The sequence below is a fragment of the Linderina pennispora genome (genome assembly GCF_002104995.1).
Source record: "Linderina pennispora strain ATCC 12442 chromosome Unknown DL89scaffold_2, whole genome shotgun sequence".
In the NCBI taxonomy this organism is placed as follows: Eukaryota; Fungi; Kickxellomycota; class Kickxellomycetes; order Kickxellales; family Kickxellaceae; genus Linderina; species Linderina pennispora.
This window is the reverse complement of record NW_024468250.1, coordinates 1,322,630-1,335,447: the sequence shown is the minus strand read 5'-3', so window position 1 is coordinate 1,335,447 and position 12,818 is coordinate 1,322,630. Positions and strand designations below refer to the sequence as shown.

The 12,818-nt window shown below is 50.0% G+C and overlaps 4 protein-coding genes across 4 annotated transcripts; all 4 read left to right on the top strand.

The window, feature by feature from the left end:
- Positions 1-74: 74 nt before the first annotated feature.
- Positions 75-388, top strand: DL89DRAFT_265358 (uncharacterized protein). The gene has a single exon (XM_040886625.1). The coding sequence runs from the start codon at positions 124-126 to the stop codon at positions 346-348; it is 225 nt and encodes a 74-aa protein (XP_040746561.1). The 5' UTR covers positions 75-123; the 3' UTR covers positions 349-388.
- A 2,025-nt stretch (positions 389-2,413) lies between these two features.
- Positions 2,414-4,206, top strand: DL89DRAFT_89891 (uncharacterized protein). Its single transcript, XM_040892225.1, has one exon. It carries the CDS (start codon positions 2,711-2,713, stop codon positions 4,148-4,150), a length of 1,440 nt encoding a protein of 479 aa, XP_040746560.1. The 5' UTR covers positions 2,414-2,710; the 3' UTR covers positions 4,151-4,206.
- Positions 4,207-7,947: 3,741 nt separating this feature from the next.
- DL89DRAFT_265341 (uncharacterized protein) lies at positions 7,948-10,367 on the top strand. Its single transcript, XM_040886624.1, has one exon. It carries the CDS (start codon positions 7,992-7,994, stop codon positions 10,107-10,109), a length of 2,118 nt encoding a protein of 705 aa, XP_040746559.1. The 5' UTR covers positions 7,948-7,991; the 3' UTR covers positions 10,110-10,367.
- Positions 10,368-10,444: 77 nt separating this feature from the next.
- DL89DRAFT_255334 (uncharacterized protein) lies at positions 10,445-12,770 on the top strand (the record flags this gene model as incomplete). Its single annotated transcript, XM_040885334.1, has 2 exons — positions 10,445-12,702; positions 12,740-12,770. The coding sequence occupies 2 exons, from the start codon at positions 10,445-10,447 to the stop codon at positions 12,768-12,770; spliced, it is 2,289 nt and encodes a 762-aa protein (XP_040746558.1).
- Positions 12,771-12,818: the final 48 nt, after the last annotated feature.

Here is a 12,818-nt window from a genome sequence, read left to right as displayed (position 1 = left end):
GTGGTTTCTCTACAACCTATTTTAGTATCCTTTCTTAAGCTCTCTCCCATTCCGTTCTCTAAAATTGAAAAAAGCACTATTCCAACCAGACACTTCACCCATTTATACGCAACACAGCAAACAATGCCGACTCGCCGACCACCCCAACATCACAGTAGAGGATGGTATGTACAGTTGGAATGGGAAAAGGAAACACAATTGTCAGGGAAGGAGGTGGAAAACGGCTGCAGACATAATGTATGCCACAATACCTTTACCCACCTATGCTTCCCAGTAGGACGAAAGCTGCTTCCTCTCTGGAAACTTCATACAAAAGCTAAGTACCATATAATTAACCCCCAAAGATAGAAACAAGTATTCACAAGCGTATATTTCGGAAAATAATCCCGATTAAAGGCGAGTGAGGAGAAAAGGGGGCCGGGTGGACTCGGGGGATCTAATAATGTATGTGTTTGGCTTGGCCATACTGGTGTAAAAGCATTTTACTGTTTCAGTGTCGACAGCTCCCCCTCCCTGGCCTCATGTTTCAGGGACAGTTCCCACACCAGCCGGTCATAGGATTAATAGAGCACATGACCCTCAATCCCTGGGATACAATAGCCCCATACACTATTTTAAAAGACAAACGCCATACATAAACGGGCATTTATTTCCTGAGATTTTTCGGTCCTTTTCAGTATATCTTGCTTTGCTTAGGATTTTAGTATCCAAAAGTGGCCAACCATCCGCTAGTGCGCTATTGGCTAGTCGAAAGGATTTGCACTCCTCTGAGCCTCACAGCAAGTGTGCATGACACGCTCTGCAGATACAATACTTTTTTTCTCGCACAGTCCTCCTTTCAAGTATGCGAATACATACAACTTCTACATTACAATAGCGCCAGGCAGCTTTGGATTCTCAAAAATTCCGCTCTCAAAAGCTTGCACAAGAGCGATTCCGAGGCCGGACACAACAAGCAATGTAGAGCCGAGTAAACTACATGTATCAGCAGCCCTGACCTCCATCTAAACCAAACACTGTTTGTCTTACATAGAGGTAGGCTGGCATTGCGAGCGCGAGATATCTAGTGCTTTTTTCTTTCAGAACAAGCTTTTACAAGCATATATAGGAAATAGAACTAAATAGTGTCTAAGAAACATAAAAGAGAGGCCACCTGCCCTCCTTGAGTCTGTTTCTGAGCGTGCCTGATCTGGTTTATGATCGTGTAGGAGTGGCTTGGCATTCCAGCTCCGGCAATTAATTCAAATAGACGAAATTGGCAAATCGTCTCCAAAACTTGTTATTGCAAATGCTCTCAAGCACTGCTGGCGTGCCAGTAATTGAGACATACACATCCTTGCTTGGTGGGCGAGCAGGCAGGATGCTGACTACGCTAGTGAATTGAGTGGAGCGATGTTAGAATCTCAAGATCCGATTACTGCGAACTACATAGTTTTCATCCTGTTGTTCTTTTTCTTTCTTCTTTTTGGTTGTGCCACCTGAGCGATGGTATAAAACCTTTTCGCTCGCCTCTCCTTTCCTACTTTTCTTTAGCTTTCTTCATCAATATATATTCCTTGACTTTGTCACTTTCTATTGCTGATACGCTCACAACGCTCGCATATTTCTGGATTAAGATACCATAGCTTGACAGTTTGTTGCGCACCCGCTGCGGCTGTCCCTGACGTCGACATGTCAGCCGAATCAGGTGACAGCAATCCAGGTGCCAACGAGAGCCCCGCTACAGCCTACGATATGGAGGTAGAGTCTAGCCTCTGATAAGTTGCACAGACGGCCGTATTGAAGACTCCACTGCAAAACTCGTCTATTCCCTTTTCTCTTTTTTTCTTCAGTATTAAATATAACTTCAAACCCCCACATATTCAACAAATATAAAAAGATGAATCCTACCCAGACTACTCCTGGACTTGTCTCATCTTCCAGATTGGCTGGTTCGCATAGTCGTTGGGCTTGAGCGGCAGTAATGTGATCACCAAATGTAATTTGGTGAAGTATGGATGCCATTGCACTTAGCCAGGTAGTTCAGACGGCTCCGTGGGGTCGTTCCCAATCAAGTTTCTCTATATAATTAGTAACTAGGATCCAGACCTAGATGCATGGTGTTCGGCATGTGGATAACCTCCACATAGACAAATGGCTGAAGGCATAGTCACTATTGCGTTCCTGGCCAGTTGAGTATCAACGGCCACATGGGTGTCGATTCTCGTCTACTCGGAGGACCGAGCACGAGAAATGAGGTGGCTGATCAGACACAACCAAGTAACAATATAGGTGTTAATGCTCAGCTGACAGAAGTCAACAGAGGATACTTCCTCGACTATCGCATACTATCGGCCAATGAAAACATGGCACCTATCACCGACACATCGCCATTATGATTCAAGGGGAAATTAATTGTTCTACAACCTATCTAGCCCCCCTTGTCTTCTCTCTTCGTTTTCCTCTGTTCCCTGAGCTTTATATTAAGCAGCTATTCCAATTTATATTCCCTTTCCTTCATATCTAACACCATCATGTTAAACAATGCACTATTTCAGCTAAAAACCTATTGGCCAATTGTTTTGAATACTACTATACTCCATTTCTGTTTCTCGCCTGTAAACCTCCTCACACTCTATCCCCTGATGCTTCTGGTATAAGTACTGGAGGTAAGACTAACAAAACCTTTTCATCTTGTCATTAGCAACTTAAAGTATATATTCCCATTACTATGAACCACTTTGTAAGCAGTATTGAATCGAAGAGGTTTGCCTGCAGACGATTTGAGATGCGAATGTTGGAGATTACCGTGCGTTTTCTCTTCTTCTATGCCAATACGTCTAGTGATAAGGATTTCATGCCAAGCGACAAGCTCGAGGAAGGGTTCTACCGGACCCTTGCTCTCTGTCCCTGGTTCGCTGGTAATCTTCACCCTACACAAGGTGGCGGAATGGAGGTCGTCGTTGACAAAGACAACCTGAATATGCCTGAATATCGTGAGTCGCAGTCTTTGGTGCATTTCAGCAAGATACAGTCTGCTGGATTCAGCCGCACAACATGGCCTGATGGTCTGGTTCCTGTTGGGCCCTTTCCCTGCTGTGACAAGGTTACAGGGAAGATTAAACTTGTGCATATCCACGTCGTGCGACTAAAGGACAACAGCGGAACAGCTATTTCGATTAATTTCAACCATACAGTTGCAGATGCTACCAGCATTCTAACTTTCCTCAGACGCTGGGCAGATGAGACGCGTGCACTGATATCCGGTGTGCCTGTGGCAGAAGTAAGCTTTTGCTTTGGTGCTGATATCATCAAGAGCCATTTACCGAGCGAGAGCGCACCTCTTAGTGAAACCGCCACCAAAGTGCTTTCAGCTCAATCTCGCGTGGCAGATTTCATTATGTGGCTCTCTCCTAACAAACGCGGAAGGCTGATGAACTATTTGACCAGCTCTGCTTCACCGCGTGGGCATCTATTCCGGATTTCGCGTGCCAGGATTGACGGGCTTCGTAGCCAGGTACTCGAGTATCTGCCACAGGGGACATACCTGTCCACTAATGACATCATATCTGCAGTTTTGCACAGGGTCCACGAACAGGCTGCAACAAGGAAGAGTCAGGGATGGCTGGAAAGACTAATTGATCAGAGCAATGGAGTCGCGGGCGAACACTGTACTTTTGTCGTCATTAACCATCGTCGTCACCTCGGAATGACAGAGTTGAACTACATGGGCAACCCGGCTTTCGGCGAATTTATTCTCACCCCGATGCAACAGGCACATTTGCCAATTACTCCTAAAACTATTTCGGTGGTTGCTGGTCAGATTCGGTCACAGCTATTGGCGCTTACCACACCGCGCATCAGACAAACTGTTGAAATTCTTGATTCCGATGTAGAATATGCCGCTGATTTCCTCACCATTGCCATGAACTACAAGGTTGTGACCACAGCTACCAATATAACGTCTATCAAGATGTACGATGCGGACTTTGGCCACGGCGTTCAAGCATTTTCGACAATACATCCTGAATTATGCATGCGTGTTTGCATTATTCTTCCTTCACCGCCTCCGAGCAAAGATATTCTTGTCAGTTTCTGTGACACACCTTCGGTAATGGACAGCGTCCTGAAGAACGAGTTCTGGAGCGACTTTGCTGAACTAGTCTATTAATATATATATGCACTACTAGAAATACTCTGCTCACGATGCGAGCTCGGCTGCTAGTCAGCATGGGTTGACACGTCGATAAGGGCATCACGGCGAACCGGTCATTTGAACGTGTCGGATGGTTGTTGGTGCAATGACGATCATGGACATCTCCCACCTTGGTGGCCTGCTCAGCGTAGGCGCTTCAGCGCTGGCTCGCTGCTGCTAGCAGCAGAACCGCCTGCTGCTGCATGCCTCTTGCGCGGGTTCTTTGTTTCAGGGGTGGTGCCAGAAGCATCGGCAACAATGGCCGTAGAACGACGGAACCGTTCAAGAATACTGCCCGAATCACAGAGTGATTGGAAAATGAGTCTGAAGTTTAGAACTGCTGCGAGATCGCGGTTCAAGAGCCGAGCCGAATAGGCTCGCCTGTATTGTGTCATGGCCCGCTTACATGACTCGCTTGTACAGCGGAGAAGGCCATGGCACTTCACAGTTGGGTTCTTCGATCTCTGGTAGGGCCGCGGGTTGGGAACATGCCGGAATGTCTGCAGCGACTTTTCGCAGCAGAACGGGCACATCGACGATGTCCGGAATTCGTCGATCAGATAGACTTCAAAGCCATGGTGCTTGAACTTGTCGCGCCATCCCTTGCCACGAATCGGCGCATGGTGCCGGGCCATCGGCGCACTCCAATTGCCCATGATCAGCACTGGGTCTGGACCGAACTTGCTCCGGAGTTTCGCGGCAAGCCTTTGATCTGCACAGGCCTGGTTCATGAATGAATCAAGGCGCAGCTTGCGGTGAAGCGAGTACACCTTGGGACTGGTACTGACACCTGGATGGGCCTTCCAGCGCCTCTGGTGCTGCTTGTTTGACTTAGCAGGCTGCTGCTCTGGTAACCTTCGCGCTGTCATCGTGTTGGCATAAAACGGTGCTAGGACACACCGCACAGATGCACAGGCAGCAACGTAGGCACGGAATTTTGCTGGGCTAAGGGTCCGGCAGCAGTGCTTGGAAAGCTCTGCCTCTGCTCTGCGGACAGCATCTTCTGGGACTTGATCCTTTGTATCCCAACGAATCCTGTCATAGTGGCGCAGCTTGAGCTCCTTATTGCGCTGCTGCCGTGTGTAGCGGTAGAGCATCTTTTCACCCTCTTTCCCATTGCTGCTATTTTCGTGCATCATATACAGTAAATCGCCCCGACCTGGATCGATGAATACACAGCGGCCTTTCAGATTCTGCAGCTCTGGCTGTGGGATCTGGTGGATATAGCGACAGTCAGCTATAGTATTGCCTCCCACAGCACCACCTCCTGCAACATCGCCTGCAGCATCGCCTGCAACATCGCCTGTAGCATCGCCTGTAGCATCGCCTGTAGCATCGCCTGTAGCATCGCCTCCCACAGAATTGCCTCCCGCAGCATCGCCTCCTGCAGCATCGCCTCCTGCAGCATCGCCTCCTGCACCATCAGCATCTACTGCACCATCAGCCTTGAATATCTTGTCTTGCAACAAAATGCATATCGTTACACCATCTGTTGTCGCCATTCCGTGGAATTTTCTATCACCATGCGCCTTAAATGGCTTTGATGTTAGATCTGCGACCCGGCCCCACACATCCCACACAGGTTGTGTGATCCCTTGGACCGGGTCGTGTGCACAGACTGGGGGTGCTGGTGCATATGCATTGTTAAGTGCTGCAACAGTGTCTGCTGCTGCTGCCGATGCAGCAGCAAGTGAATCAGCCGCTACTGCTGCAGTTGCTGCTGTGGCCTCTGTTGCATCCGATGGCATCTTCGCTGCTTCGCGTGCAGCCTTCTTGGCCAATTTTTCGCCCTTTTCTGCTGCTTTCCTTGCCTCTGTTGCTGCCCTCTTTGCTGCGTTGATCATGGTAACCTCCTCACGTGTTTTCGAAACAAACACCTGCTTGATTATTTGCTTGTCTAAGCGCACATGGCCTGGGATCCATGATGTCTGCAGAGGCAAGCGTTGGGGAGGAGACTTGCCAAGCTGCTCATTCTCGATAAGCTGGCATAGGCGAATATATGCACGCAGATGCTGAAGTGGATTTACCTTGGCATCATAGTATCTGCTGTCTTTGGCGAATCTGTACTTGGCATCATAGGCATTGAGGACTGGTGCCAGCTTGTTGTAGATTGCAAGCATCAGTGGGGTGAGCACACTGAGATCAGGGTGCCTAGAGGCAACTGCCTGGCGGAGCTTCTGTGCAGGTGTATAAATACACACTTGACATGCATCATTGAACTCAGCCTTGGACACATTGCCCATTGTACTGTGCAGTGTGGTTTTGCGGCTGCGAATATCAATCAATTTGGCCAGAATCCGCTGTAGGCAAGTGCCATAGTGCAACACAATGTTGTTCTTGTATGCTGTCATCAGCTCGGTATCCACGTATGTTGCTACTTGATTCATGTCGCATACACCATGTAGCTCGATATCGCCATTATGCAATAGATAATCATAAATATGGTATCTAACTACATCACCGAAATCTGCGCTCGACAGTTCTGACTTGTCCTTCCGGTTGACGAAATCCTCGGCAGATATGACAGTCTTCGCCTTCAGGTTGCGATAAATGAATAAATTGCACGAAAGAATCCCTTTTTCACAAATGTTGCAGGGTCAAAAGCATCATTATCAGCTAGCTGATGGAGTAGTATCCATCGTGCAAGCATGTATGTATGCTCTTTGATGATATTGACGCTGTGTACAAATTGCTCTAGGCGGGGCAACATAGAATCATGGAAGCCAATACCACCAAGTGATGTCTTTATGACAGTAGTGCTGCAGGTAATATTCATTTGAGAAATTCAATAGGCAAGTAAGAAGAGAAATGATGCTGTTCAGTTTTACTTTATTGCGTATGCATAGCACTAAGAGCTTTTATTAAAAATGATCTGGCTTGCATGGTTCTTGGGGCCCTTAGCACTGATACAGTCTCTTGAATCAGTCTATACAGACTGGGTCCATTGTGGCCCAAATACTACTGCTTACGCATGTTCATAAGACAAATTAATTTGTAAAATAAATCCACAAATATTGCATGACCGCTAGAAGAGTTACATGGCTTTATTCAATAGATGCTCATAAATAAATATCCTGAGTGTTGCGCAGCCGGTGATGACCACCATGATGACGCCATGGAAGTTATCAGGCCGACTGACAATGAGAGCAGCTCTTGCGCTGAACCAATGGAGATATCTAGTGGAGACCTGTGACCACTACAATAACAACTTGTCACCCTGGTTTCACCGATGAGGTCAGATGCCGCACAAGATCAAAAGGAGTTTACAGAGCAAGTCCCCCAAATTCATGTTGAAGCTTAGGAGTTTTATTTTTATAACCAATTTAAAAGGTTCTAGCGGACGGTCGGACACTTTTTGGACTATAAAATCTTATATAAAGGTAAAGATTTCCCGTTACTCATTTCTTCTTCGTTTTTCCTCTTGCCCTACACCGCCCACCGTGTGCTCTAGACCTACAACATAAAAAAACTAGTATGTCCGAACATTCTGTCCTAGTTTTCTGCAGCACGTATTTCCAAGGTCTCTTCGATTTAGATTTGCTACATCCAGTGCAAGGTGTGTATTTAGTATCATAGGTGCATGCTTGTCTCTGACTCAGCTGCATGTTGGGTTCGGCTGGCTGGCCAAGCCACTAAGCAGCCAGCGATCTACTCGTTAAGATTGATGATCACTAGATTAATGCTAGCACAAGGCGCTTTGATAGTGATTAGTCTATTTAGACTGCAGCAGTCCTGATGTTTTTTTTCTGATGGTTCTACTGTGCAGAGGTAGCATTACTAGATAAATTTTGTCACATAAACCTTCTTCATATTCACCATGCTCATCCATGACAGGGTCTCGTCTTGGCGTGTTATTGTATGTGAACGGGCCGATATCTACGCGGGAGTATGGAGGCACAACTTTAAGACAGCATGGTCGTCGACCAAGTGGGCTGCTGAGACAGCTATTACAGTGGGCAAAACAGCACCAAAACAACTTTTCTTTTTTCTGGCTGATTCCACGGTCTACTTTGCCAAGAACCCAGTCGCTCTTAAGGACGAGGTTCTCAGTGGCGTGTCCATCGCATTCATGCAGGTCCCCGAGTCAGTCGCGTTTGCATTTGTGGCGGGGATCTCTCCTGTGAAGGGCCTATACTCTACATTCTTCATTGGTCTGATTGCAGGCATCTTTGGGTCACTACCGGGCATGGTCAGCGGGATTGCTGGCGGAATGGTGAACATTCAAAAAGAGCTGACAGCAGATGACGGGCCCCTGGGTGACAAGTGCCTTTCCGAGAGGACCGAGTGGCTCTTTGCAACTACACTTCTTTGCGGGCTAATCCAACTTGTGCTTGGGACACTTGGAGTGACAAGATTCTTAAAGCTTGTGCCTCACTCGGTGATGGTGGGGTTCATGAATGGCTTGGCGATTGTGGTCTTCCGTGCGCAGCTGAATGCGTTTCAAACAGACAGCTCATCGAGAAACCCAAAGGACAACGTCGAGATCATTAACGGGAGAGTGTGTCCACCGATGGATTTCATTCCGCCCAACGACCAGCGCTGGCTACGGCTTGATGAGGGACAGACGTGGCAGGTCCTAATCATCGTGTTCCTGTCGATGGCGGTTGTGCTTCTTCAGCCGCGCATTAAGAGACGTTTGTGCATTGGCAAGTTCTCGGTTGGAGCCAACGTTCTACCTGCATCTCTGACTGCAATGGTTATCGGCACTGTAATCGCTCGGTTTATATACGACAGTGCGCTCAATCGGCCCATCCGTACTATTGGCGATATGGCAACATTTTCTGGAAGTGTTCCCAAGGCCCACATCCCTGATGTTCCATGGCGGTCTGGCCACTTCTGGGAGATTGTGATCCCGAAGGCTATCCTGCTCGCCATTATTGGACTTGTTGAAACGGCAATGACGTGGCAGCTGTGCTTGAAAATAGTTGGTGTTAACCTCCCTGCCTACTACTGCAACTACGACTGTCTGGGGCAAGGTGCTGGAAACCTTTTATCCTCGTTCTTCACGTCTGTCGGTGGGTCGGTCATGGTTGGCCAGACCACGGTGAACCTTACCAATGGGTCTCGCTCTCGTGTGTCTACAACTGTTGCTTCGTTCCTGATACTCCTGTTTGTCGCCGTAGCTGGAAAGGTCATCGAGATGATCCCCGTTTCTGCACTCACTGGGATCCTCTTCGTTGTCGTCATCAAGACGTTTGAATGGCGTACATTCGTGTACATCTTCCGTTGGAGCATCCCCGTGACTGACATGATAACAATCATTCTTGTCACTGTGCTTGCTGTCGCTACAGACCTTGCCATCGCTGTGCTCATCGGTATTGCCTGGAGCGCAGTGGTTCTGGCGTGGAAGCTTTCAAACAACACTGGAATTGCGATGAAGGTGGAGCCAATTAAAGCAAGTACCGGTGGTTATGCAGCTGCACTCGCACCTACGGATGAGCAGGCAGAGGGAGCAGACGATGGCGACGGCACCAAAGCCTCTACCCCAATTGTTCCACTGTCAGCAACCAGCATCGAGATTCACATCGAAAAGATGCAGACCAGCATATCTCCAACACCATGCCTAATGGCGTCAGTGAAGATCACAGGGGCATTGTTCTTTGGATCGGCTACCCAAGTAATGACGTTTTTCGAGGACCACAGCGTTGTTGCCCAGTTATCGCTATGTGCTGCTGTTATACTAGACATGTCAGAATCTACCATGTACGATTCGTCTGGTGTAGAGGCACTCAAGACTGTACTTCGGGATATCTCTGTTGATAAGGGCCTGGATCTGTTCATCATTGGACTCGATAGAATCAGCCTGAATCTTGTCACCAAATCGCACAAGCTTGCTCAGATCGTCACCCACGGCTCACCTGGGACTTACGAGGCGATCTGCGTTGACGGCGAGGACCTGGTTGAGCGGCATAGATCAATCTCTATGTCAACGTAAGAGATTAGTTTACTTGTACAATGAAGGTAGGAGCGTACATAGTACATCCCAGCCCACTCAAAGAAGTGAAGAAGAGTGATGCTGGATCATGGGCCTCTAACTGGTACTCAACAAGTGCCTTGGTAGTTCTAGTCCATCGGTACATAAGGGCCATGGCATGCAATATGTGTGCGGATCATCACACCCAGAATTTGGTGATTAGCATTTTTCAACCCTTGTCCAGCATCGCCAGTAGAATTTTTAAAGCAGGTTTTGGATCGGTTTCTACCGCCTTAGTTTTACTCCCAATTCAACCAATTCAACCAATTCTCTACATTCGCCTTATTTAAACAGCTATGGCTATCGGAGGAAACAACCCAATCCCGTCGGTCGACGCAGCCAGCACGTTTATGCTACAGTATGGGCAGTTCGAAGCCACACACAAGCAGCAGCTCGAGTCAGTCGGGCTTGCGAAGCCGCTGTGGCAGGCTCTCTACCGCAAGCTGACGCAGGAGTCGTTTGATCTGGGCGACTATGTGGTGCTCTATGGGTCTGAGCGCAACACCACAGATGCCAGCAAGCCGCGCGGCATCACCGAGCACAAGCTGTGCCTGAAGGGGGCCAAGCTGGGTGCAGAGAGCAACGTGTTTCTGGTGGACCACGCCTGGACCACCACCATTGATGCAGCGATCATGCAGCTGAACAGCAATCCATACCTGCTCGAACGCATGGAGTCGCTGACAGGCATCCGGTATGTGCCGCCAAAGAAGGTCGGCCTTGACACAGTAACGGATGAGGAGATTGAGCAGAACGTGCCAATTGTAGTGGCACAGGCTAATGTCAGCGAGGAGCGGGCGCGCGAGCTGCTGGTGAGCAGCAATGGCAATTTGATTGAGGCGATCATGGCGGCTGAGGACGAGGCCAGCGGCAATGACAAGGTGCAGCAGGCGCTGCATGAGAAGATCATGGGCAATATGGCCAACCAGGGTGACGGCGAGCCCGAGACTGCATGGCGGACGCGCGATTACTCTTGCACCCAGTATGCGCTGGGCGACGACAAGCAGGCCATTGACGCAATCGATCTGCGTGTTGACATCGGAGCCGGCGTAGCCAGCAAGGACGTGAAGTGTGAGTTCGCACCGAAGCACCTGAAGGTGTCTGTCATGGGTCAGGTGGTTATTGACGGCGAGCTGTACGCCAGCATCGACGCAAAGGAAGCGACGTGGACACTGGAGGGCGGCGTCCTGACGGTGTCGCTGGTCAAGGCTAAGGCTGAGGTCTGGCCCGAAGCCATCGCTGGCGAGGAGCACATTGACGAGAAGGAGCACAGCAAGCACATCCAGCGTGTCTTTGGTGCACTGTGGCGGCACTTCCAAGGATACGAGTTTTTGCGGCAGGCTGCCGATGGATCGCTGGAGAACCAGACCAACTGGTACATCCAAGACGAGGTTGGGCTGTCGATCCAGCACTCGGATACACCCAATGTCGCGTGCGCGCCGTTCCTGTATGTGACGCCGCAGGGCCAGATGGTGCCGTATAGTATTATGTGGCCCACCAGCGAGATCAGGCAGGACGAGTCGCTGACGCGTGACTATTGCCCAGCATGGCTCAAGGACGCCGACCAGCGCCAGGGGTACCTCCACGCAATCTTCCAGGGCCCGACGCAGTTTGCGCTGGATGCCTATGAGAAGATGTGCGATGGCTGGCAGGCCACAGCCAAGACAGCGACGCGTGCCACCCTGGCCAGCCAGCCGGTGGCTGCGCATACAGTCAGCAATGTGCTTGTGAGCGGTGCGACGCCCGAAGTCACCCAGGCTCTTGAGAAGCAAGGGCTGCGGCTGGTGGACCAGGCCAGCGAGGCAGACCTGGTGTTTGACGATGTCGCGCAGACCAGCCAAGCGTCGAACCACCACCCGCTCAACAGCGTGTTCTTCTCGAGCCAGAGCACGGTCTTTGCGTTCCAGAATGTTGTTGGCGCGCAGTCGTGGCTGCGCACCGGCTTCCTCTTGAGGTCGCAGCTGACAGAATTCACTGGTGCAGCACTGATGGATCCGCACAGCTGGTGGGTGCTGACCAACGACACCACGGTGCCCAATGTCAAGGCGCAGAGGATCCTGACCAATAACCCGACCACGGTGGTGCGCCATGCGGATGTCGGGTACTCGACGGCGTTGCAGTGTGTTCCGTCGGTGGTCAGCCCGGATGAGCTCCACGTGTGCACGCGCTTGGCGCTGCTGACGCCTGATGATGGGCTGTATCTGTGGACGCCGCAGATGTGGGTGCACAAGCTCCGGGTGCAGATGCGTGAGGACAAGATGGAGCCGTACCAGGTGCTGCCTGACGAGATCGAGGTGCCATACAGCGAGTTTAAGCAGGCCATGGGCGGTAGGTTTGGCGCTGAGCTGCTGCCTGAGCTCGAGTGCAAGGTCGACGATATCGTTGCTGATATCGTGCGTATCATGCTGGGCTTCGATGGCAGCGATGGCCGCAACTTTGGCATCTTCAGCTTCCGCTTCTCGTTTGGCAAGGGCGTCGACGGCGTGGCTCCGTATCTGCAGGATGTCGAGCCGGTGTCTATCAGCGACCATCTGTCGGCCGACGCTGAGCTGCTGCCGTCCATCATCTCGGTTCTGGCTGGCAACCCCGACCAGCAAAAAGTGGAAGCAGGCCCGAGCTGCCTAGGGCGGCCATCAAAAGGCGATGTTTTGGAAGTATTCAAGGAAAAAAAAA